We start from the raw sequence: 21,900 nt of genomic DNA on the forward strand, positions 1-21,900 counted from the left end.
CTGGCACTCGCGCTCCCGGGGTCAGTAGTGGAGAGGGCCAAGTTATTCTGCGAGGAACGCGCAGGGCTGAGAAATATGTAAATCAGGGCTCCGTGTGCCCCGAGAGTGGCGCAATTACGCCCCCTGAGCAAGAAGCAACAAGCTCCCGACCCGCAAGCTGCAGAGGGTGGCGGCGTCGCGGGGGAGGGAGCGGCTGCAGGAAGGGGTGTGGGGGGTGGGAACCTCACAACCTCACACCTAGTCCCCTGTGCCCCAGGCTGGGGCTCCCCCCACCGCTCTCCGCTTCTTTCCCTTCCCCCTTCCTCCCCCTACTTCCCCCTCCCTCCTCCTCCCCGCCGGCTTCGGTCCGCGTACTTAAAGCGGCGCGGGCGGGCGGGCGGGCGCGGGCGGGCGGCCCAGCCGGGTGGTGGCAGATGCACCCAGCAGTGGCAGCCGCCGGCGGCGCACAGGTGACCGGCCTGCGGCTCAGCCAGGTCGGGGAGCGCCCGGGGACTGCTAGCTGGAGCGGGAGACTGATCCGCCCCCAGCGCGCGCGTGTCTCGGCGCCAGGAGCCGTCCCGGGGCGTGTTGGCGAGAGCTGATATAGATATAAGGACATTTCTCTCCATGGCGTCACGTGACATAATTACCACCAGAATCAATCAAGATGAATTGCACGTCAGCGCCCGGTGGGGATTTTTGCTTAGTTGATCCTGGCCCAAGCCTCTTGTGCAATCGATGGCTCAGGTTGGCGGCGCGGGGAGCGGCCCGGGGCTCGCCGGCGCGCACGCCGCGGAGCCATGAACGACTTTGATGAGTGCGGCCCGAGCGCAGCCAGCATGTACCTGCCCGGCTGCGCCTACTATGTGGCCCCGTCGGACTTCGCCAGCAAGCCGTCGTTCCTATCGCAACCGTCGTCCTGCCAGATGACTTTCCCCTACTCTTCCAACCTGGCGCCGCACGTCCAGCCCGTGCGCGAAGTGGCCTTCCGCGACTACGGCCTGGAACGTGCCAAGTGGCCGTACCGCGGCGGCGGCGGCGGCGGCGCTGGGGGCGGCGGCGGCGGGGGCGGCCCCAGCGGGGGCGGCAGCGGCGGCGCCGGGGGCTACGCTCCCTACTACGCGGCGGCGGCTGCGGCCGCGGCAGCGGCGGCGGCGGCAGAGGAGGCGGCCATGCAGCGCGAGCTGCTGCCTCCCGCGGGCCGCCGGCCGGACGTGCTCTTCAAGGCGCCGGAGCCGGTGTGCGCCGCGCCCGGGCCGCCACACGGCCCCGCGGGCGCCGCCTCTAACTTCTACAGCGCCGTGGGCCGAAATGGCATCCTGCCGCAGGGTTTTGATCAGTTCTACGAGGCTGCGCCCGGGCCCCCGTTCGCAGGGCCGCAGCCCCCTCCACCTTCTGCGCCGCCGCAGCCCGAGGGCGCTGCCGACAAGGGCGACCCCAAGACGGGGGCCGGTGGCGGCGGGGGAAGCCCCTGCGCCAAGGCCACCCCGGGCTCCGAGCCCAAGGGGGCGGCAGAAGGCGGCGGCGGCGATGGCGAGGGGCCCCCGGGGGAGGCGGGAGCTGAGAAGAGTGGCGGCACAGGTAGGCACCCGGTGCGGGGTGGGCTGCTGGGCCGGGGGGGCCGCGGGCGCGGGGGGGGGCGGCGGGGGCCTCCCTCTGCTTGCGCCGTTTTATGTGCCACTTTATAAGCGTTCGAAGGGGTTTATACATCCTATAAGATTTCCCGGGCCGTTGTAAAGTGCGTTTACGATAGGAAACCAATTTAGGTGGGCTTAAGGTAGACTTCGAAGGGGACATTAATCGCTGCAGAGAGCTTTTCCCCAGTTTGGAAGGGAGTGGTGGTGCTAGAGACCCTGGAGTGAAGGGGGGAGATTTCAAGCCACTTTGTGAATGTGGACACTCGAGCCTCCTGCTTTTAAGGGCGGGTGGGGTGGGGTGGGGAGATCCTTGAACTGGACTTTATCCAAGCCTCTGGCTGACGCGCGCTGCTGACTGGAGTAGAGCAGATGCCTGGGCGCGCTTGTGTTTCTCTCCCTTCGGGTTCCAACTCAGAGCCGGCCTTGCCCTCTGCTTCTCCACTTCCGTGCCAGGGTGTGTGTGTGTGTGTGTGTGTGTGTGTGTGTGTGTGTGTGTCCGGGCGTGAACACAGGTCCACGCCCGCACTCTCTCCTGTGCCCGCCCATATATCAACCCCCACGACGCAGGCAGGGCCTTTCAGTGGCGGCAGGGAACGTCCCCAAAGGGCCCGAGGCCTGGCCCTCGTGCGGGCCTGGGCCGGCGGGCGGCCGGGGGTGGGCAGCCAGCGGCTTCTCTCACCTCTTGGTTTCTTTGACTTGCAGTGGCCCCCCAGCGGTCCCGGAAAAAGCGCTGTCCCTACACCAAGTACCAGATCCGCGAACTGGAACGCGAGTTTTTCTTTAACGTGTACATAAACAAAGAGAAAAGACTCCAACTCTCTCGGATGCTCAACCTCACTGACCGGCAAGTCAAAATCTGGTTCCAGAATCGCAGAATGAAAGAAAAGAAACTGAACAGAGACCGTCTGCAGTATTTCACTGGAAACCCCTTATTTTGAGAGCTCCAGGAAGCACCCCTCTTCCCGAGCCCCATTCACCCACCCACTTCCCCATCAGCCTGCTCTGGGCAGGCCCAGTGTCCTTGGGTTTAATGACGCCTCTTCTCTGTGGAACTCCACGATTCCTTCCCACGGTCAACTCGGGACCTCCCAGCGACCACTGCTGCCTGCGGACGAGGCCGGGGACTTGGCCGAATGGATCCTAATAAGGGGAAAATGGTAAATGCAAACGTCCCTTTACAATTTTACCGCCAATGTGCTGTTGTTCTCCCTCCTTCTCTCAGAGTCCCTGTGGGGACGCTGTGGGATCTGTAGAGAGTTAGGCCGCTAGGCTGGAAGGTGCTTGTTTTTGTTTTGAGTTTAAGGGACCTGATCATCCCCTTGGTGAATGCAGATTATTTAAACTCTGGGAAATGTATCTTCGGCCTGTTGGTCTGTCGTATCAAGGCATAAGTCACTGTTTTGTGTGAATAAATGGTTTCTGGTAAAATGGAGGTTACAGCTTCAACACACTATATGATTTTTTACTCTTTAAAGAAGTTTAGTGTCTCATTAGGGGATTTTGGTGGCCAGAACCTTCTCCCATATGCAACTGAAAACCAGGTGAAATGCTTTTTAATCCCGCTGAAATAAGAGTAGCTCTCTCCCACCCTGCCCAGGCTACACCGGTTTTAAAAATCACTTTAGGGATGAATTCCTGAATGAAGGCTGTGACCCAGCCATTCTGGTGCTGCTTTCTGTAGGCAGTGAGGCTGGGGCAGCAGGAACCTAAGAAGGAAGTCTACTCCCCCCACCCCCAATTTAGTGAACTTGGAATTTCCGAAGAGACAAAATTCATTTAAAAAAAAAACTTGTTAGAAAATCTAAATTTAATCTTAACAAGGTGTCAGGACCCAAGGTCCCTTAAAAAAAGAAACCAAAATTAGAAAGCTTCTTTGAAAAAAAAAAATTTGTTAAAAGGGAGTTACCAGTGGTCAAGAGGGCTTGGGATCCTTGCTAGGGTCACAGCAGGCATGTGGTAGAGAAGGTAAGACCCCTCCCTGGAATAGGGCCTGAGGCTGCAGACCCACTTCTCACTGCATTTATCGCTTCAAGTTAAAGAATGTGGTGGGGGCCAAACTACACATTATGTTGCTGGGCCAGGCCAGGCTGTTTACAAAACCTTGAACTGTCTAGACAACACCATAAAAGCCAAAGTTCTAAACAGCTTAATTGGGTTATATTATACACCTTCTGGTGGGCCCAAAAGAGATTTCCGCAATGTGCAATAAACCGTAGGAGTGAGAAAAGCATCTCTCTCTCTGAAAAAAGGTAAAGTGAATCATGACTCTTAACCTCTCCTAAGCCCAAAGTGTAAAAAAAAAAAAAGAAAGAAAGAAAGAAAGAAAATCCATAAGATGTACAGTACCCCATGCATTTTCAGAGGAGGTATGCATTTCCAAATGCAAAATTTTTTTAATTGCCAAAGTTTGGTGGGGGGGGGAGGAAAAACATAAGTGCATAAGTGTATGCCTTTGAACTTCCAAAATGTCAAGGTCATCACCTTTAACCTTTCTGAATAATTAGGCGCCTTAAAGTTCTTCTGTGATATTCAGCCGCCACCCACTCTCACACAGACATGCTTACACATATCCAGACCCCCACATACATTTATGACCACACAGCATCATATCAGGGGCTCCCCATAAATCTAAGCAAATGCCTAATTTCAGGATCAATAACCTTAATTTCCCTTCAAACATTTGTGTAATTCAATAGCAGTTGACTTCTTTTTAAAATACTGGTTAGATTTAAGTGTCTACCAGCATGTTTTTTTATACAGCTAGTATATACTGAGGTGGGTTTGTTTTTTTTTTTTTTTTTTTGCGGGGGTGGGAGTGGTCACAGACAGCAGTCCTCTTTGCTCTAATGAAGAACCACTGCTTTCAAAGCAGGCATTTGAAAGAGGAAGCTTTAGTCAGATTTACACCTTCGTTGTATTTGAAAAAAACTGCTGCACCGTCAGATAAGTTACTGTGCTTTCTATGATATGGAACAAAACTAAAATATTTATATTGTTTTCCAAAGTGTCCTTCAACCTTTGGTGAAAATTGCAAGAGAAAATTGAATAATTTCGTTCGGAAGGGGATTCCTTTGTGTGGAATTCTGGGCGTCCGTTAAAATGTCAGTGCCCTAGTAGTATGGTCGTTGCAAGAGCTTAAAACTGCTTTATTTCTTTCTCTCTCCATCTATCTTTTTTTTTTTTTTTAACTGCGTCTAAATGTAGCAAGCTTGTGTGTCCAGTACCGTAGGTAAGCCGAACCAAGAGATACCATTTCCCGTTTGCATGGCCTTGGAGAGCCACACGGGGGCGCGCTCACGTTCCAGAAGCCGCGAGTGGCGGAGAGGCCGCGGTACCCTATCTTTTCCAATGCTGATTCTAATAGGCAATCTCAGCCGGTTAGAAACACGGGGCCACTAAGGTATTTGTTTGCTGTTTGTTTGTTCTAAGCAGCGACGAGGTGTGGGAAGTTGTATAAACCATATTCCTGAAACAGACAATCACCTAATCGTTGTCTCCTTCAAGATAATGCTGTTGCAAAGAATATCTTGGTATAACCTGGTGGTGTCAAGGAGAGATTTTTTTTAAAAGACCAATACATACATCTCGAAATAGGTCATGCCACTGTGAGCTAATTAAATTAGAGAAATTAATTGTCTTGTTGGTTTGAGTATGGAGAACAATATGAGGATAGGACCAACTCCTCCCCAAAACAGCGTCCGCCTGATAACGCTCTCCGACAGCCTGGGATGATTAAAAGGCTTTTGTTTAAGACTGATCTAGGCGCTGGCAACTTAGCTGAGTGTGGTCTCAGAGAAAATGAGATGCGTCGGGACTGAGATGGTCGTTCTGGGCAAGGGAGTGCCCCCAACCCGGCCATGCCTGGCACCAGGGCTGCCCCTAGTGAGAAGCGCAGGCAGAACTATGAGCTGGGGGCGCCTGGGCCAGGCTGGGCTGATGCGGCTGCAGGAAGCAGCAGGCTGTCCCGGGAAACATTTTTACAACGAGGCAAGGCAGCATAGAATGGGGATTGCATTTGAAGCAAACGAGATTTGCGTTTGACAGAACCCTGGACACTCTTTTCAGCTGCCTGCTGGCCTTGAGAACGGAGTTTGATTTTGGCACCAGCTCTCGGAAGCAGTCTTCTTGCTGCATGCCCTCTTGCCCCCCAACCTCCTTTTGCAAAGCCCCTGACTTTGGGGAGGGCCTGCGTCGCCATCCTCTGTCCAAAAGGGAGGGCTCCAGGACAGGCATGGGCTGTTCTGGGGGAGAGTGCCTGTCCCTTCTTCTCCCGAAGTTCATTGTGAAGCCCCCGCAACGCCCAGAATTAGTGCTGGCCTCCTCGGCTCTGCTGCCTCTGTCTCCTTTCTCCAAACCCTGAACCAAAGGCCCCGGGTCCACCCCTGGGAGCTGGCATCAGCTTCAGTGGAGGCTGGGGCGTCATGAGCACCCCCAGTGAGGCACCAACCAGAGGCATAGGTGTTCCCCATGGGCACCCCCGGCTCCCGCCTGTCTGACCGCGGGTCCTGCTAAGCTACTGCAAAGCGACATTTCTCCGAGCGGAACCTGGGTCTCAGTCCAGGTGGGGAGAGAACCCTCCTCCCCAAATGTCGTTATATTCCTCTTCAGGCGGCTCCAGCAAGGGTGCATATGGGCTTTCGAAGCCCCTTGGCCTTGGCTGGCAGCCTTCCTCAGATAACGGGCTTTCAGCCTCTGCAGTTCCCTTCCTACCCGCAGCGCCCAAGATGGGTCTGAGAAAGGACAGAGGATTGGACCAGGACTTCTGGGGGTTGTGGACCCGACCCCTCCTGATTGTTCAGAGCCTGTGGGGCTCATGGAGTACAGCCATGTATTTTGAATCACTGAGATCTCATATCCTGAGTTGGAGGGAAAGTGCGCCAAGTAGGAGTCTTTTGTGTCTGGGATGGAAAGAGGCTCCCGGCCGCCTGCCCTTTTGCAGAGTCTCCACAGACCCTTCATTGAGTTGGTGGTGGCTTCCACAGCCTGCCCATTTGCCCCCTCAATTTCTTTTCAGATTGGCTGGAAGGTGCTCAGTGCAACCCGGAGGGGCTCCCTGGGGAAGCAGCCTTTAAAATTTGTTCCCATCCAATCTGCCCCCAGGGAATGGCACAGCCCTGAGGCCACTCAGGGCCCAAATTCAGGGCTAACCTAGGAGTCCCCAAATCTACTCAGGCCCAGGGTCACTGTTCTTCCTGGTGACAGAAGAGCGCAGATGCAAGCCACTTCTGGATTACAAATGCTAATTTCTTGCTAAAGCGACCCTATTAAATTTTTTCTCTGGAAAGAGCTGTGCCAGGGAGAAGGATGTCTTGGTACAAATATGGATATTCATCTCCTTTATAGTGCAATATTGATTTATTATTAATGGTAACTGCTCCAACTGATCTAAAGATGATCGAAAACAGCAGCTATGCAGCTATATTAAATACTCCTAAGCAAAATACAGGCTGGCCTTAAAAGCCACTGCCTTTTCACTTCATTTGCTTCAACTTAGCGTTAGAGTCTTAACTGAACTTGCCATCCTCCCAGGTCCAGATCATTCCCTTGTATTGTTTCTATTTTGCTCTATTTTTTATTATAAAATTCCTCTGAAATATTGGCGTCCCTGGCTTCAAGGAACTGGTCTAAAGACAGATACTTGAGAAGGAATAAAAGAGAATTTTGTGATAATAGATTCAAAATCAGAGCCGAGACACATATTTTCTGTGAATGGAGAAGAACCACGCAAAGCCAGATGTAATGTGTGGGTGACTTAGAGCCCAAAGGCCCCGAGAGTTGAAACAGAAAGGCCCCCAAATTCGGAAGGCAGATCCTGCTTGTGTTGGCTCACCATAGACCTACCCGCTCGGCGAGGAATTGCTGGGTTTTAGCCTGAATGTTTTTTTCATGTATAAATAAAGATTATGAAAAGGCATTTGATGGGCATAAAATTCCCGATTAGATTGAACAGTCTTGCCTCACGAGTGGGATAGGGAGAATTGGAGAACCGAGTTCCAGGCAGCGACCCTGGCTGAGAGGCAAAGGGACGAGAGTCTCTGAGCGCCAGGCTGGCGTCAGGGCGCCCGCCGAGAGCGTGCGCAGCGGGCACTTTGTCCAGCCCTGGGCACGCTTAGCTGAGGCTGGGATCACGATCTCCACCTTCTGATAAAACAATTTTTGGGGTGCCAGTCCGTGGCTGTTAGCTTTGAACAGGAGTAGCAACAGACTAGAGTCAAAAGTTGGATTTTTTTTTCCCTGCCTTCCTCTCCACCCATCCCACCCCACCCCACCCCCATCCTCAAGCTTAAAAACAGCCACCCCTAAGGAAAGGTAATGTCTAAACCTCGGGCTTCGCCAGGCCGGCATCCCGCAGCCGGAGCAGTTAGAGGCGCCAGGCTTTTAACCTGACAATGATGTTGTATTTGAACAGCTGCGTAAAGGTTTAAAAGGTCTGTCTCATTGCCACCGCGAAGTTTTTTAAAAGGGGTTATTGTTTGGGCGAGGGCACTTCGAGGGGACAGGCAAAGTGGTCCCAAGGCCGAAAATAATGTTCAGCGCCTGTTTCCACCAGGCCGGGGAGATTCTTTTTGGGGAGGGGGATAGAGGGTTTTGGAGAAGGGTTTTGTGAAGAAGTGAGCAGGCTCCTAGTCCCCCCACCCCAGAATGCTAAGGCGCTTTAATGAGCATCAGGCTCCAAAGAAATGTTCAGCTGAGGCGGAAACCCAATTTGCCCACAAGTTCAGTCTCTGGGCCTGAAACCCAAGGCCAGCCCGTGACAGGGCGAGTGTGGGGAGAAGAAAACACAGACGCCTTTCCGGGCAGAGAACTGTTTCACAATCAGGGTTTCTGGGGCCCATTTCCTCTCTCCGATGCAGGGAAGGGGATCTGGGAAGCCTGAGGACGGCTCCTGTGCCCTGGCCTGGCCCCTCAACCAGGGCAAGCCTTTGGAAATCAAGGTTAAAGCTCCCTGCTGCTGCCCGGAGGCCGGGGCTTCCGAAGGGCAGCTCACCCGCCTGCAACCAGAGAACAAGAAAGGAAGTTGTTGGAGAAGTTTCTCGTAAAACTCTGAGTTTCCATGGTGGTGATGGTGGTTATTCTTTAATGAGCTCGACCACAACCCCAGACCAAATCCTCTTTACAGAACTTTCCGTCACCAAAGGAAACAGAGGACTAAGTTTCTCCCACCTCCTTTTTTTTTCCTCCCTTGCCTTTCCCAAGCAAAATGGTGTCAAATAATTTTAGGAATTGTCCAAAACTATAAAACTCAACTTCTGACAAAAGTATAGCTTTTAATATTTGACGATTTGTGTTAAAACAAAAATTGACCTTCTTGGTTAGTAGCGAAGGGGAAAAATCAATAGTATAATTTTCAATAATTCATAAAGCGAACGCCATTATGCTAAATCTTAACTATTAATCTTATCCTTTACAAAGTCTCGATTGATTTGTTAATAAAATATCTTCCCGTGTGTGGCAACAGCGGGTATAACTCTTTAAAAACCTTCAGAAGCAAGAAAATTACCAAGTAGCCCAAGAATGTAGATGAGAATTTTATTGATCGCCCTGATTCTTCTTAATATGTATTAATAAATTCCACAACCTTTTGTACCTTGCACTTGTCAGAAACCAATGCTTTTACAAAATCCATAAAAGGAAAACATATTTTTCTTTGCAGAAGAACCAAATGACACCTTTGCATCTCTCTCACTCCTATTCGGCCCAGCCAGTTTTCTCAAACTTCAGGAGTCTGAGGGCGAGAGTTTTCCCCTTTCCTTGAAAAAATTCTTTTCTCTCTCCCTTCCTTCCTTCCTTCCTTCCTTCCTTCCTTCCTTCCTTCCTTCCTCTTTGCTCATTATTATCAGGGTGTGTAGGGAGGGAAATCTCGGTTTAGTTCTCCCGCTGGGAACCGGAGGGACACTTTCGAGGATAGCCAACTGCTGGCGAGGGATTGTCTCCGGGCTGAATGCTCCCAGCGGCCCGGCCGCAGAGGTCGGGGTGTGGTTCCTTCGAGAGAGCCGAAGGCTTGGGCAGCCCGCCCGGGCGCGGAGGGGCCTGGATCCCGCATCTCCCTCGGGCTGGAGGAGGGAATGGACAGCGCCAGGGCCGGCCAGTCCTCGGGGCTCCGGGCCAGCCAGCTTGGCCTCTTAGCCCTCGCCGCCCTTCTTGCCTCCGCTCCCCACGATAACTTGACCGCGTCTTTGCGGGAGACATCCTTCCTGTGGCTCCTTGGGGTGGGATGTCTCTGAGCACGGGGAATCCGACTCACCTTCCCACGCTGCCCGGGAGAAAATTAAGCAGCCGCGCCCCCACCCCCCGCCCGTGCCCCGGCTTTCGGGCGCGTTCTGCCTGGGTGTGTGCGGGGGCATGCTTCTGTGTGCAGGCTCACGGCACTCTGGCTTCCCTCCCCGCTCGTTCTCCCGGACGCCCCTCCGGCTGAGGCTTTCCTTCCGCTAGCGGGGCCCAGACGCCGGAGCGGGGGACGCGAGTGGGGCCGGCCGGCTGAGCGAGCCCCGGGGAGGCTGGCGGGCGACGGAGAGCGCTGGACCAGTTGTCTCCAGCGCGCACTATCGCGGGCGCGTAGTAGATGTCGCTGTTGTCCGTGCTTACGCGGCCGGCCGGCCGGGCTCTGGAGCACGTGACCTTCGAGGAGGCTGCGGCTCAAGGCCATTTTCAAATCTCATTGGCTTGGTTGTCATGTGGTCGGCAGAGGCATCCACAATTACACGGGGAATGTTTTCCTAGAGATGTCAGCCTACAAAGGACACAATCTCTCTTCTTCAAATTCCTCCCCAAAATGTCCTTTCCCAACAGCTCTCCTGCTGCTAATACTTTTTTAGTAGATTCCTTGATCAGTGCCTGCAGGAGTGACAGTTTTTATTCGAGCAGCGCCAGCATGTACATGCCACCACCTAGCGCAGACATGGGGACCTATGGAATGCAAACCTGTGGACTGCTCCCGTCTCTGGCCAAAAGAGAAGTGAACCACCAAAATATGGGTATGAATGTGCATCCTTATATACCTCAAGTAGACAGTTGGACAGACCCGAACAGATCTTGTCGAATAGAGCAACCTGTTACACAGCAAGTCCCCACTTGCTCCTTCACCACCAACATTAAGGAAGAATCCAATTGCTGCATGTATTCTGATAAGCGCAACAAACTCATTTCTGCTGAGGTCCCTTCGTACCAGAGGCTGGTCCCTGAGTCCTGTCCCGTTGAGAACCCCGAAGTTCCTGTCCCTGGATATTTTAGACTGAGTCAGACCTACGCCACCGGGAAAACCCAAGAGTACAATAACAGCCCCGAAGGCAGCTCCACAGTCATGCTCCAGCTCAACCCTCGCGGCGCGGCCAAGCCGCAGCTCTCGGCCGCCCAGCTGCAGATGGAAAAGAAGATGAACGAGCCTGTGAGCGGCCAAGAGCCCACCAAAGTCTCCCAGGTGGAGAGCCCCGAGGCCAAGGGCGGCCTTCCGGAAGAAAGGAGCTGCCTGGCTGAGGTCTCCGTGTCCAGTCCCGAAGTACAGGAGAAGGAAAGCAAAGGTCGGTATGAGCAAGTTGCCACCCCAGCGGGGCGTGCAGCCCGGGAACCCGGCGGAGAGGGAGCGCCTGGGTGCCCAGCATTGAGCCAGGGCAGCTGAGGCGGGGCCCGACTGGCAGGTGCCGCTCCTCCTGCCTTTTAGAGGGGCAGTCTCAGTCTCGAGATGGTCCCCGCTTCTCCCCGGCTGCCCTGGCCCTCCTGGCTAGTCCTGGCCCCACGCTGATGGCGCCTGGGCAGAGGAAGGGCTTGCCGGGTTTATTTTTCCTGAGCTAGACCTGAAACGCAACAAAAGAGGGCAAATGAGACCTGCGGCTCGTAAACACGGCCCCAAAACCTCCTTTCTCCTGCTCAGATTTGCAGTCCCAGCTTTGCCTTTCACCCAATGATGATTTTAAGGCGGTCCAAGGCACTGTGTTCGTGTTCAAGTGTATGCACCCCGCATCCTGCGAGCTTGGGGGCGGCAATGGGAACGAAATGACTGGGGTGGTTGGCGCTGGGACTGGGGAACAGGGGTCCCAGCCTCTGTGGGGTTAGGTAACCTTGGCTTTGTCTGGGGGAAAGTGCCGTAAGCTTTGCAGTCCATTTGCAAAGAGGGCAAAGGCTGAAGGGGGGGGAGAATGGAATCTGCAGGGCCCACCCGGCAGAGCCAGCCTTAGGGCTGGGCTGGGGCAAAGAGCCTGGAGTGCTGGCTTTTTGAGAAAGATCCCTGCCCTTAAGCCTCTCCCTCAGTGCCCAGAGGTGGGCCACAGTAAGGAGCCACATTTCTGGGGGTGGGAGGATGCTTTTGTGTGGGGACAAGAAAGCATGAGAATGCAAGAAATTCTGGGGAGTACAACAATGCCCCAGGCAGGTCGGAGAAGGTGTACTCGCTTCCTTGGTTATCTTTTGAAAGAGAAGGGCAACTATCAACCTGGTTGTGGGGCTCCTCGCCTGGGCAGGAAAAGGGGGGAAGAAGTGGCAGACTTGGGGATGTGAGGCAGCCGTGGGGTTGGTAGTCTTCTTCAGGCTGTGGTTTGCTTCTTCCACTCCAGCCCAATTATAAGCTGCCCAGTTAGAATGTTGTTGGGGAGATCCTGAAACTTTACTATTGTACTGATGTTTTGTGCAAATCAGAAAGTTGAGAGGAGAAAGAGAACCCTGACACCGAAGGCAAGAGTACCCGCCCATCATGTCATTTTGGGCATTTAAACTAATCTGGTGTCAATTACAAATCCTTTCCAGGGCCCACCTCATATGAGTAATGTTTAATACCAGCATTTCCCAAAGCGGCCTGGCTGCCAGCGGGGTCATGGCCAAGGGTACATTTGAAAAGACTGAGAGAAAAAAAAAAATTCTTGATTTTTTTTTTCTTCTTCTCCCTTTAATTTTGTTAGAGGAAATCAAGTCTGATACTCCAACCAGCAATTGGCTCACTGCAAAGAGTGGCAGAAAGAAGAGGTGCCCTTACACTAAGCACCAAACGCTGGAATTAGAAAAAGAGTTCCTGTTCAATATGTACCTCACCCGCGAGCGCCGCCTAGAGATCAGTAAGAGCGTTAACCTCACCGACAGGCAGGTCAAGATTTGGTTTCAAAACCGCCGAATGAAACTCAAGAAGATGAGCCGAGAGAACCGGATCCGAGAACTGACCGCCAACCTCACCTTCTCTTAGGTCCCAGGCCTGTCGGAGGCCAGGATCGGAGAGGGGGCACCGCGTTCCAGGGCCGAGTGCTGGAGGACTGGGAAGGCGGAAACAAAACCTTCATTGCTCTTTGTTTTTTGTTTTGTTTTGTTTTGTTTCCTGCTAGAATGTGACTTTGGGGTCATTCTGTTCGTGCTGCAAGTGATCTGTAATCCCTATGAGTATATATATATTTAAAAAAAACTAGCACGTGTAATTTATTATTTTTTCATCGTAATGCAGGGTAACTATTACTGCGCATTTTCATTTGGGTTTTAACTTATTGGAACTGTACAGCATCCATCGGTTCACTCATCCATCCAGCAATGTGACTTTTTCATGTTTTTCCTAATGCAAAAGGTCTCTGTGTGTGGTTAGTCCATGATCTCATGGCGTTTTTGAATACATTCAGTACTTAAAAGTACTTAAATTACATATATATTTAAAAAAAAGATTAAGAAAACCCACAAGCTTTGGGGGGGAGGGGGACTAAAAAAGCACATTACAATGTATCTTTTCGCAAATGAATTTAGCGATTGTCCTTGGTGAGATGGAATATTGACGACTCATGCCTTGTAGCCTTCCCTTGTGGTGCATCTGTGGTTTGGTAGAAGTACAACAGCAACCTGTCCTTTCTGTGCATGTTCTGGTCGCATGTATAACGCAATAAACTCTGGAAACGAGTTCGCTCCCTCTGCTTTCTGAAATGGACCTATGTTGCGATGGAAATGAAAGCCTTTGGTGAGATTATCTTCCGGTTAAATTGCTTGTTTGGGGCAGTTGAGGATGGTGACAGAGAGTAAGAAGGAGGAAGATGGGAGAAGCTGAAGGAGGCCTAGGGTGCTAAAATTCGGCAGTGGTTGGTGGAGGGGAGTGATAATCCAGCCTGGGTGTGCTGTTTTCCTAGCTGGGAAGAAGGGGAGTCTTACTCCCACCTCCCCAGGATAGTAACATAATTGAATTCTAGATGGGTGTATGTTTCCCTCTAACCAGAGCCTAGTAAGACCGTGCCCCTGCTGCTTTTTTCCCCACAGCTCCCTTTTGTGTGTTTTCCCGTCTTTGGTTTTGGTTTTGTTATTTTCTAACACTTTCAGTGGGGTCTTGGTGATTTCTGACTGGTGTGCCATCATCAGGGGCCAGGTTGAAACCAGTCTGGCCCACCTGGAAGCCGCCGGCCTTCCTTACAGGAACAAGGACAAACAGCAGCTAGCACTGCCACGGTTCCAGTTCTGCCCCCTTCCTTGCCCTCACCCCCACCCTATCCCAAGCGCAAGAAGGGCCAGGCCACAGCGAAGCCAAGAATGGGTGAGTTTTCCCGTCCCACTTTGCCCTGGTTTCCTTGTGGAAGGATTTCATGCTCAGTCATTAGCTTTCAGTGACCCACATGAAATTTTCGTAAAATTTTCTAAAAAGATTCCCTCTCCACAGGTAATGCTCCCCTTATTTAACTATAAACTGCTGGGTGGAGCCACTGTATCGGGGAGACAAGAAAATGTACAAAAGGTGACTGAAAGGGACTTTGCAAATGAACATGACTTCACATGAAGTCCAATATTCCAGCTGCTGACCCAGGTTGGAAAACTCCATCCAGCCTTCACCGAGAGAGTCCAGGCTTATCTAGTCCTTTGTGGGAGAAAGGAGAAGAGGTCTTAGAGGGAAGAGCCAACAGAGAATTCGTTTCCTCGTGTTGTGTTGTGGTTTCAAAAGGTTTCCACCGAATTCAAGGAGCTTCACCAAACACATCCTTTTCACTTTTTCTCCCCATGAATCTATTTATTCAGGGGCTCTGAGCCTTACAGTTCCCATCAAGGGAGTCTTTGGGAAATTCAGTATTTATTCAGAGTTTTAAACTTCCTCCTGAAAACCAAGAACCTTCCCCAGTTCCAAGACAGAACCCTTTAGGGGAGCCATTTCTTAGGGGTGGGAGAGAGAAGGCTGGGAATCAGTGCCAGGTTGGAAACACAGGAGTAGATTTGCCCAGACCTCCATTGGTTGGGCAGGAGAAAGAGGGCAATTTTAACTTATCCGTTTCCTCCTGGCGATGTGGGGAGCGCCATTAGTTGTTGACAGGGGGCCATGTCTCAGAGGAAAACCCGTGCTACAGGCAAAGGCATCGCCTCTGGAACAAAATCAGAAAGCCATTGGCAAAGGCAATCAATCAGGCCATAAGTAGCCATTTACCCCCTTCCTTTCCGGGGCTCGAGGTGGGCTGGGATCCCTTCAAGGGTGCTCTGGGCAACTTGTAGAGTGAGGAATATATCCTCTGCCGCCCGCTCTCGGGCTGCTTTTGTCTCGGCTCCCAGCCGAGCTTCCGAGGCTTTGTACCATGGATTTGGGAGTGACAATGGGCATTTCCCTCAGATTCAAGGCTGCCTAGGCCTACTTCTGGAGAAAAAAAAAAAAGAAGAAGAAGAATTCCGAAGACAGTGGCGCCACAAGAAGCGGCCGCCCGGCGGCGGGGAGATGCGGTTCCCGCTGGCCTCTCTGAGTCAGGCTGCGGGCGGTGGGCGGGAGCGGGCTTGCGCTAGCATTTGGGTTCTGCCCTATGGCGTGTTCTCTTCCAGGGCCTCTCCAGCAGCCCCGGAGAAAGACAAGGCATCCTGGCCGCCACCGTCCCCGCGGTGCCTACGCTGTAGTCTGCCAGCACTTCCGAGGGCACACAGAAGCCCCAGCGGAGGCCGCCGCAGCACCCAGTCGGCGGGCCGGGCTGCCCCAGCTCACCCCTCGGGCCGTGGCGTGTGCTTAGCCTCACGTCGGGGGTGTGTGTGGCTGCGCGGGCGTGTGTGAGTGTGCTAGGGGGAGGAGGCCCTCCGAGCTGCTCCATCCGTCCGTTTTATTAGGGACACATTAATCTATAATCAAATACACCTCATAAAATTTTTATTGAAAGGCATAATATCATTACAGAGGTCTTCCACCTGTTTTAAACAACACGACAAGCTGTGAGAGAGCGTGTGTGGGTATGTGTAGGGAGGGGTGCGTTTGGGTAGCGAGAAAGGCACGGGGAAAAAACTCCCCTCGGGCGCCAGGGGGCCGCCTCTGAAGGCCGGCCTGCCTCGGACCGCACGCCGCCCTGCGTGCCCTGGGCCGCCCGGGGCTCTGGCCCAGCGCTCGGTGCGCCCGGGACCCGCGGCCGGGAGCTGAGTCCACGGGCTGGAGAGGCAGCGCCTGGTTCTGAACTGCAGGACCGAGGACGGCAAGAAGAGACGAACAAATAGTCCCCAGCGCCTCCTGCGGCCACGGTCGGGCGTAGTGGTTCCAGCCACCGCCAGGCTGTCCGAGCCAGGCCGGACCGAGCTGGGCGCACGGACCCGGCCCATGGGCTCTAATTGCGGCGCTTATGTTGATGATGATTTTTTTTTTTTTTTTTTTAAATCACAGCAGCCCCCAGTTTAGCGGACTGATTTACTCCCGGTATTGGTAAATATGATCACGTGGGCCGCGCGACCAATGGTGGAAGCTGCAGCCTGCGAACTAGTCGGCCGCTCCGGCGCCGGCGGGGAGCGGCGCCGCGGCGGGCAGTGTAACCTTGGGTGGGAGCGCACGGCGCCTCAAAATGTCCTCCAGTGGCACCCTCAGCAACTACTACGTGGACTCGCTCATAGGCCATGAGGGCGACGAGGTGTTCGCCGCGCGCTTTGGACCGCCGGGGCCCGGCGCGCAGGGCAGGCCCACAGGTGTGGCCGACAGCCCGGCTGCTGCTGCAGCCGAGTTTGCCTCGTGTAGTTTTGCCCCCAAATCGGCCGTGTTCTCCGCCTCGTGGTCCGCGGTGCCCGCCCAGCCCCCGGCGGCGGCGGCGATGAGCGGCCTCTACCACCCGTACGTGCCCCCGCCACCCCTGGCCGCCGCCGCCTCCGAGCCCGGCCGCTACATGCGCTCCTGGATGGAGCCGCTGCCCGGTTTTCCGGGCGGCGCGGGCGGCGGCGGGGGTGGAGGTGGCCCGGGCCCTGGTCCCAGCCCCGGCCCCAGCGGCCCACCCAACGGGCGGCACTACGGGATTAAGCCTGAAACCGGAGCGGCCCAGACCCCTGTCGCCGCCACCTCCACCTCCTCCTCCACTTCCACGTCTTCCTCTTCCAAAAGGACTGAGTGCTCCGCGGCCCGGGAGTCCCAGGGGAGCGGCGGCCCCGAGTTCTCCTGCAACTCGTTCCTACGGGACAAGGCGGCAGCGGCGGCTGGGGGAACCGCGCCCGGGGCCGGGATCGGGTCCGGGTCCGGGGCAGGAGGCTCGTCGGAGCCCTCGGCTTGCAGCGACCACCCGAGCCCAGGCTGCCCACTGAAGGAGGAGGAGAAGCAGCATCCGCAGCCGCCGCAGCAGCAACTTGACCCAAGTAAGTGCAAAAGAAATTGCCCCCTGATTTATTGCTGAAACCTGTAAGGCTCGAATGTGCAAAACTGATAGTTTTACTAACCTATAAAAACGTCTAGACGCCTACTTCTAGCCTAGGCGAGCAACACGCATCCATAAAAAGCTTCCCATAACCACCTACCCTAGGCGCGCGGTTTGTACGGTAAACAGAGCGCGGGCATTAAGGCTTTTTATGATAATTCCCCCCAAGTTGTGAAAAGCGGCCATCCTCGGTGAAATTAATTTAACGACCTCTCTCCCCCACCCTGTCGTTTCTCCTTGCCTCCCCTCCGCCCCTCGATCCCTTTCTCCAAACTCCCCTCTTCATAGATAACCCTGCAGCAAACTGGATCCACGCTCGCTCCACCCGGAAAAAGCGCTGTCCCTACACCAAATACCAGACGCTTGAGCTGGAGAAGGAGTTCCTCTTTAACATGTACCTCACCCGGGACCGGCGCTACGAGGTGGCAAGGATTCTGAACCTCACAGAGAGACAGGTCAAAATCTGGTTCCAGAATCGTAGAATGAAAATGAAAAAGATGAGCAAGGAGAAATGCCCCAAAGGAGATTGACCCAACGCGGCGCTGGCGGGACCACTGTGCGCTGCAAAGGCAGTGGGGGTTTTGTTTGTGGGTGCTGATTTCCAGAAACTCTCCAGCGATTCGGACATTTCCTCCCCCTCTCCCTTTTAGGTAGAAGTGACTGTGTGGTTGGTCTCTGTGAGGTATTTGGGGGACTCTGTATTTGCTCGCTTTTGTGTTGGAGAAACGAAGTGGCTTTGAGTTTTGCCTTTTCCCTGCTCCCTCCCTTTCCTGAACCATTGGTTCCATAGGAAATGCTATATTTTGTGAGTGCACGCTGGATTGAGGAGCCCTCCCCTGTGTAAATGTCCCCCTATGTTTCTGAAAAGTGCTGTAGTTTAGCCCCCAGCGCTGCTCAAGCAGGGGCCAAGGGCGCCCCACTTCTGAGAATGAAGGCAGAGCGACAACGGTGGGAGGCCCGCCCAGGTTGCCCACCGGTTACGAAAGTCCCCTTTCCTCAGGGAAGCCGCGGGCCCTTCACTGAGACCTGAAATGAGGCCGAGAGGGGAGCCCAGGGCCTCTGGTGGGTGGGGGGTTTATTCTTAGTGCACTGGAGGGGCCCATCGCTCCTGGGGAGGGCTCGGCTTGCGTGAGCGACCGCGGGTGTAGGCCCTCCGGGTTCCTGCCTGAGGACCAGTTGTAAATGTTACCGCTTCCTACCAATAAATGCTGACCTGATCAAACGGAGCCCAGACGCTGGCCCTGAACACTGTGTGCCTGCTTTCTCTGTCTCTTTGCAAAATACCACCCCCACAGGACTTCTCTCCCATACCTGGGAGGGAGACACTGCTAAAAATCTGGGGCCCTTCAACCTAAGGTCCAGTGTGCCTCTGAGTCTATCCTTTGTGTGGGCAGAGGGGGGCCCTTGGCTGCTCTTTCCTTTCCCCAGCCTGCTTCCAGCTTCTCAGCTAACTCCGGCCCTCGGCCCAGTGTCAGCTTCACAGCGGAGCCCCCGGGCCCCAGAAGCCAGGCACCCTTTCACAGGGACGTTGGCACATTGCACCCCGTTTCCGCCTGCTCAAGGGTACCAAGCCATCCCCTCCCCTCTCTAAACATGGGAAAGGCCAACTGCATTCTGGAGCAACTCCCCCACCTCCAAAGGCTGGCTGGCTCCTGGAGGACTGAGCCAGTTAGGCTGCCAGCTTCCACCCTGCGCACACTCAAGAGCCCCAAAGTGACCTTAGCAGATCAAAATGGTCAAGGCTCTCCTCCGCAGCTACCCCTACCCCATCTCCGTGCCCCTTCCTCCCCTCAGTTCCAGTGCAAGTTTAGCCCCCAGCTTGGCCCTCTAAGGTCCACCTTCAGGAGCTAAAATGAAGGTCATTGTAAGTGAAGGTTCGGGCCCAGCACAGCTTTTGCAGGCCGGAGAGTGGGTGGCGCTGGGTGGCCTGGGCTAGGTGGAAGAAGGAGGGTGGCAATGGCAGAGTTTGGGGGGATCCTGACTTGAAGGAAAAGCAGAGGGGGGGCTGGGAGGGAAAGCCAAGGCCCAGATCCGGCAGAAGGTGCAGCGTACCCCCGCCCCTGCGGCCAACCCGATACCTAGAGCTCTTTGAAAACAGGAAGAGCCAAGGTGTCATAAAGCCATCGAGCCGGCGAGACGTCTGGAGGTAATGAGTTTACGACAGGCTCGGCGCTTCGCTTTGAAACCATCTCATTTTGATGTTGTGTTTGTGGGAGGAAGGGAAAAATGCAGACAAAACTGGGTCTTAAAATCTGGACAATAAAATATAAACAAGACTGTGTTGGACCAAGAAGGCAGGGGCTTGAGAGTTCCCCGTGAGGTGTGAGCACCTAGGAAATAAAAATGGGGGAGGGTAGGAAAGAGGAGATGATAATATTTCTGATTTTTAAAACGGGCCGGGTATTAGAATTAGCCTATGGTGGGTGGCTCTTTATAATAGTTCACTATGGTGGCGGTCTAGCTTGTTTTCTTTCTTTTTTAATTGGCCTGTTATTTGGGGAGAAGTTAGTGATCTTGAATCATTTACTGGAACCCAGGGTCTCCCAGCCAAATCGTCGCAGGGAAAGATGTATTTAAATGCCCTTTGATAAAAGTACCTGGCCCTCCATTCCAAACTTTGCAGCAAAAGTATTGTTTTAAATTCTAAATTCTCTTTGCTTATAAAAAAATGTAATCGTTACAGCTGAATTGGAAGAAAACATTTTTGAAATTGAGAAAAAAGATTAACCTTGAAGGAAATACCTCAGTTGATTAAAGTCTTTGCTTTAACAAAAATTCAAGTGGAATGCTTAGTCAGTTTATCTCACTCTGTGACTTGTGATATAAATTTAAAATCTCATTTATTGTGTATAGAAATGCCAATAAACACAGCCAAACAGGGCCTTTCCAGACAGCCGCTCAGAGATCCAGCAAAAAGCAAAAAGCTTTTAATTTGGTTTCTAGTTCTGCCTTCCAGTAATCTGTCCCCAGATTGCCCAGTGAAATGGGCCTGAAGGATTAAAAATAAGAAGTTAAAATAGCAAATATTCAGGATTTACTGCAGAGCAACAAGCTTTAAAAGAAAACCATAAAATGAACTATCATTTCTTCGTTTTCGAAGTGCCTGGCTCCTCTGACAAAAAAGCCTGCTGTAGTTGATATTTAGAAAGCTGTAATTTTTCTGCAGTCCAGCCCGTCCTGTAATTGTGGGCGATTACAGAATGGGGACCTACTGTGTCTGGCAAAAGAAGGTCTGGAAGCTTTTGAAAAAGACACTATTGGAAGCTCTCGGGAGTACAGATATCTTTGGCGTTCAGGAGCCCCTGCTTGCTGCACTTGACTTGTTGACAATCAAAGGGATGAAGCATTATTAGTGTCAGCGATCCAAGCCCCAGTCAAAATAAAGAACAAGATTAGAACTGGTCTGAGTCGGATAAAGGGAAGTTAAACTCGGTCGACTGGAGGCGGCATTTTGCCACTAGAGAGCGCTGTTGCTCCACTTTGTAATCTCGTAAAGCTGGCGCTGCGGCGAGGAAGGTTTTGATTTAAAATATTTACAATCTTATTTTTAATTCTTAATCAGGATAAATTTAGCCAAAAAGAAGCCGTGTACACTATTAAATTCTCCAGGCGTGTTTGTTAGGTATAAAATTTTGGATTAGTCAGGATTTCAGAAAATTTGGACTATGGCATAGCTGAAACTATAAAATGTTATGGTTAAGTTAATGCAGTCTATCAAAACAAGCATGTTAAAAGCATAGATCTTTATTTACAAAGTTAATCGCGCTCTTTTCCCATTCAGATTATAAACAGAATGCTTGGGGTGGGGGCGAGGGGGAGCTATGTGTTTTGTCCCAAGAGGAAATGTGTTGTAATGCTTTCTTAATTAGGCCAGAAATGTGTAGAAATGAATTTCGTAGTATTTGTGTTTCTTTTCTGCGACCCACCCACCTCCAAGGAAAAACACAGTTCTGGAAGGTGCCTTGTAGTATTGACATCTGGGCTCGCTCTTCTTTTTCCCATTCTGTTCCAAAACCCATTCATTGATCCAGAGTTTAAACAACGCACAAGCACACACACCAAACACAGAAATTTAAAAAGCCAAAATTACAAAGTTGGTTCCAAGGCTTTATTGAGAATAATTCTCTTTTAATTGGGTATTTGCAAGGCTGAAATACAAATCGTTAACTATCAGAATAGGTTTGTTCGCCTTCGGATTTTAAGGAAGTTTTACCTGGGTATATCCGGCAGAAAACAACAAACCCCATTCTCCTCACCCCACCCCGCACCCTCCACTCCCCACTCATTTAAAAAATAAAGCATGCCTTTATCATCTGGAAATTCATTAACCATCCGTTTACCTTGACCATTTTCAGCCATTCTGTAGAAACAATTGAAAGAGTATTGAACATTATCTTGTTATGCCTTTCCGTCTCGATCTCATTTTCTCCATTTCCAAAATATGATTCAGTCCACACGGACTGACCTCAGGATCGCAGTCACAGACAGGACCAACCCACAAGGAGTAGGGGGTAGTGGAAATGACTGGCCTGCTGCGCCTTTGGGGGCCCGTCTCGGGTTTTTAGATATTGCATTTGGCGTGAAAGGCCGGCGTAGTGTGGTTTAGCTTTAGCCGGAGCGCCCTCCGTGGGCTCGGGACATGTTTCCGAGGTCAGTTAAGGCTGGTGTGGGCCTGGTGCCCTCACAGCAATAGATTATCCCTAAGGAAAAGGGGCCCC

General features: G+C 52.7%; 3 protein-coding genes across 3 annotated transcripts; all 3 read left to right on the forward strand.

Moving 5' to 3' along the window:
- Positions 1-404: 404 nt before the first annotated feature.
- On the forward strand, positions 405-3,048 carry HOXD11 (homeobox D11). The gene is made up of 2 exons (XM_047722257.1): positions 405-1,560; positions 2,319-3,048. The coding sequence occupies exons 1-2, from the start codon at positions 780-782 to the stop codon at positions 2,552-2,554; spliced, it is 1,017 nt and encodes a 338-aa protein (XP_047578213.1). The 5' UTR covers positions 405-779; the 3' UTR covers positions 2,555-3,048.
- HOXD10 (homeobox D10) lies at positions 2,660-13,475 on the forward strand. Its single transcript, XM_047722255.1, has 3 exons — positions 2,660-2,773; positions 9,458-11,134; positions 12,506-13,475. Exons 2-3 carry the CDS (start codon positions 10,180-10,182, stop codon positions 12,781-12,783), a joined length of 1,233 nt encoding a protein of 410 aa, XP_047578211.1. The 5' UTR covers positions 2,660-2,773; positions 9,458-10,179; the 3' UTR covers positions 12,784-13,475.
- Positions 13,476-15,264: 1,789 nt separating this feature from the next.
- Positions 15,265-18,413, forward strand: HOXD9 (homeobox D9). The gene is made up of 2 exons (XM_047722256.1): positions 15,265-17,123; positions 17,471-18,413. Exons 1-2 carry the CDS (start codon positions 16,349-16,351, stop codon positions 17,710-17,712), a joined length of 1,017 nt encoding a protein of 338 aa, XP_047578212.1. The 5' UTR covers positions 15,265-16,348; the 3' UTR covers positions 17,713-18,413.
- The last annotated feature ends 3,487 nt before the right edge of the window (positions 18,414-21,900 follow it).

The sequence above is a fragment of the Lutra lutra genome, chromosome 3 (assembly GCF_902655055.1).
Source record: "Lutra lutra chromosome 3, mLutLut1.2, whole genome shotgun sequence".
Classification (NCBI taxonomy): Eukaryota; Metazoa; Chordata; class Mammalia; order Carnivora; family Mustelidae; genus Lutra; species Lutra lutra.

Coding starts and splice junctions, on each gene's coding strand:
- HOXD11 (XM_047722257.1), top strand. CDS start 780: ATGAACGACTTTGATGAGTGCGGCCCGAGCGCAGCCAGCATGTACCTG. Junction 1,561..2,318: donor TGAGAAGAGTGGCGGCACAG/GTAGGCACCCGG, acceptor TTTGACTTGCAG/TGGCCCCCCAGCGGTCCCGG.
- HOXD10 (XM_047722255.1), top strand. CDS start 10,180: ATGTCGCTGTTGTCCGTGCTTACGCGGCCGGCCGGCCGGGCTCTGGAG. Junction 11,135..12,505: donor ACAGGAGAAGGAAAGCAAAG/GTCGGTATGAGC, acceptor TAATTTTGTTAG/AGGAAATCAAGTCTGATACT.
- HOXD9 (XM_047722256.1), top strand. CDS start 16,349: ATGTCCTCCAGTGGCACCCTCAGCAACTACTACGTGGACTCGCTCATA. Junction 17,124..17,470: donor GCAGCAGCAACTTGACCCAA/GTAAGTGCAAAA, acceptor CCCTCTTCATAG/ATAACCCTGCAGCAAACTGG.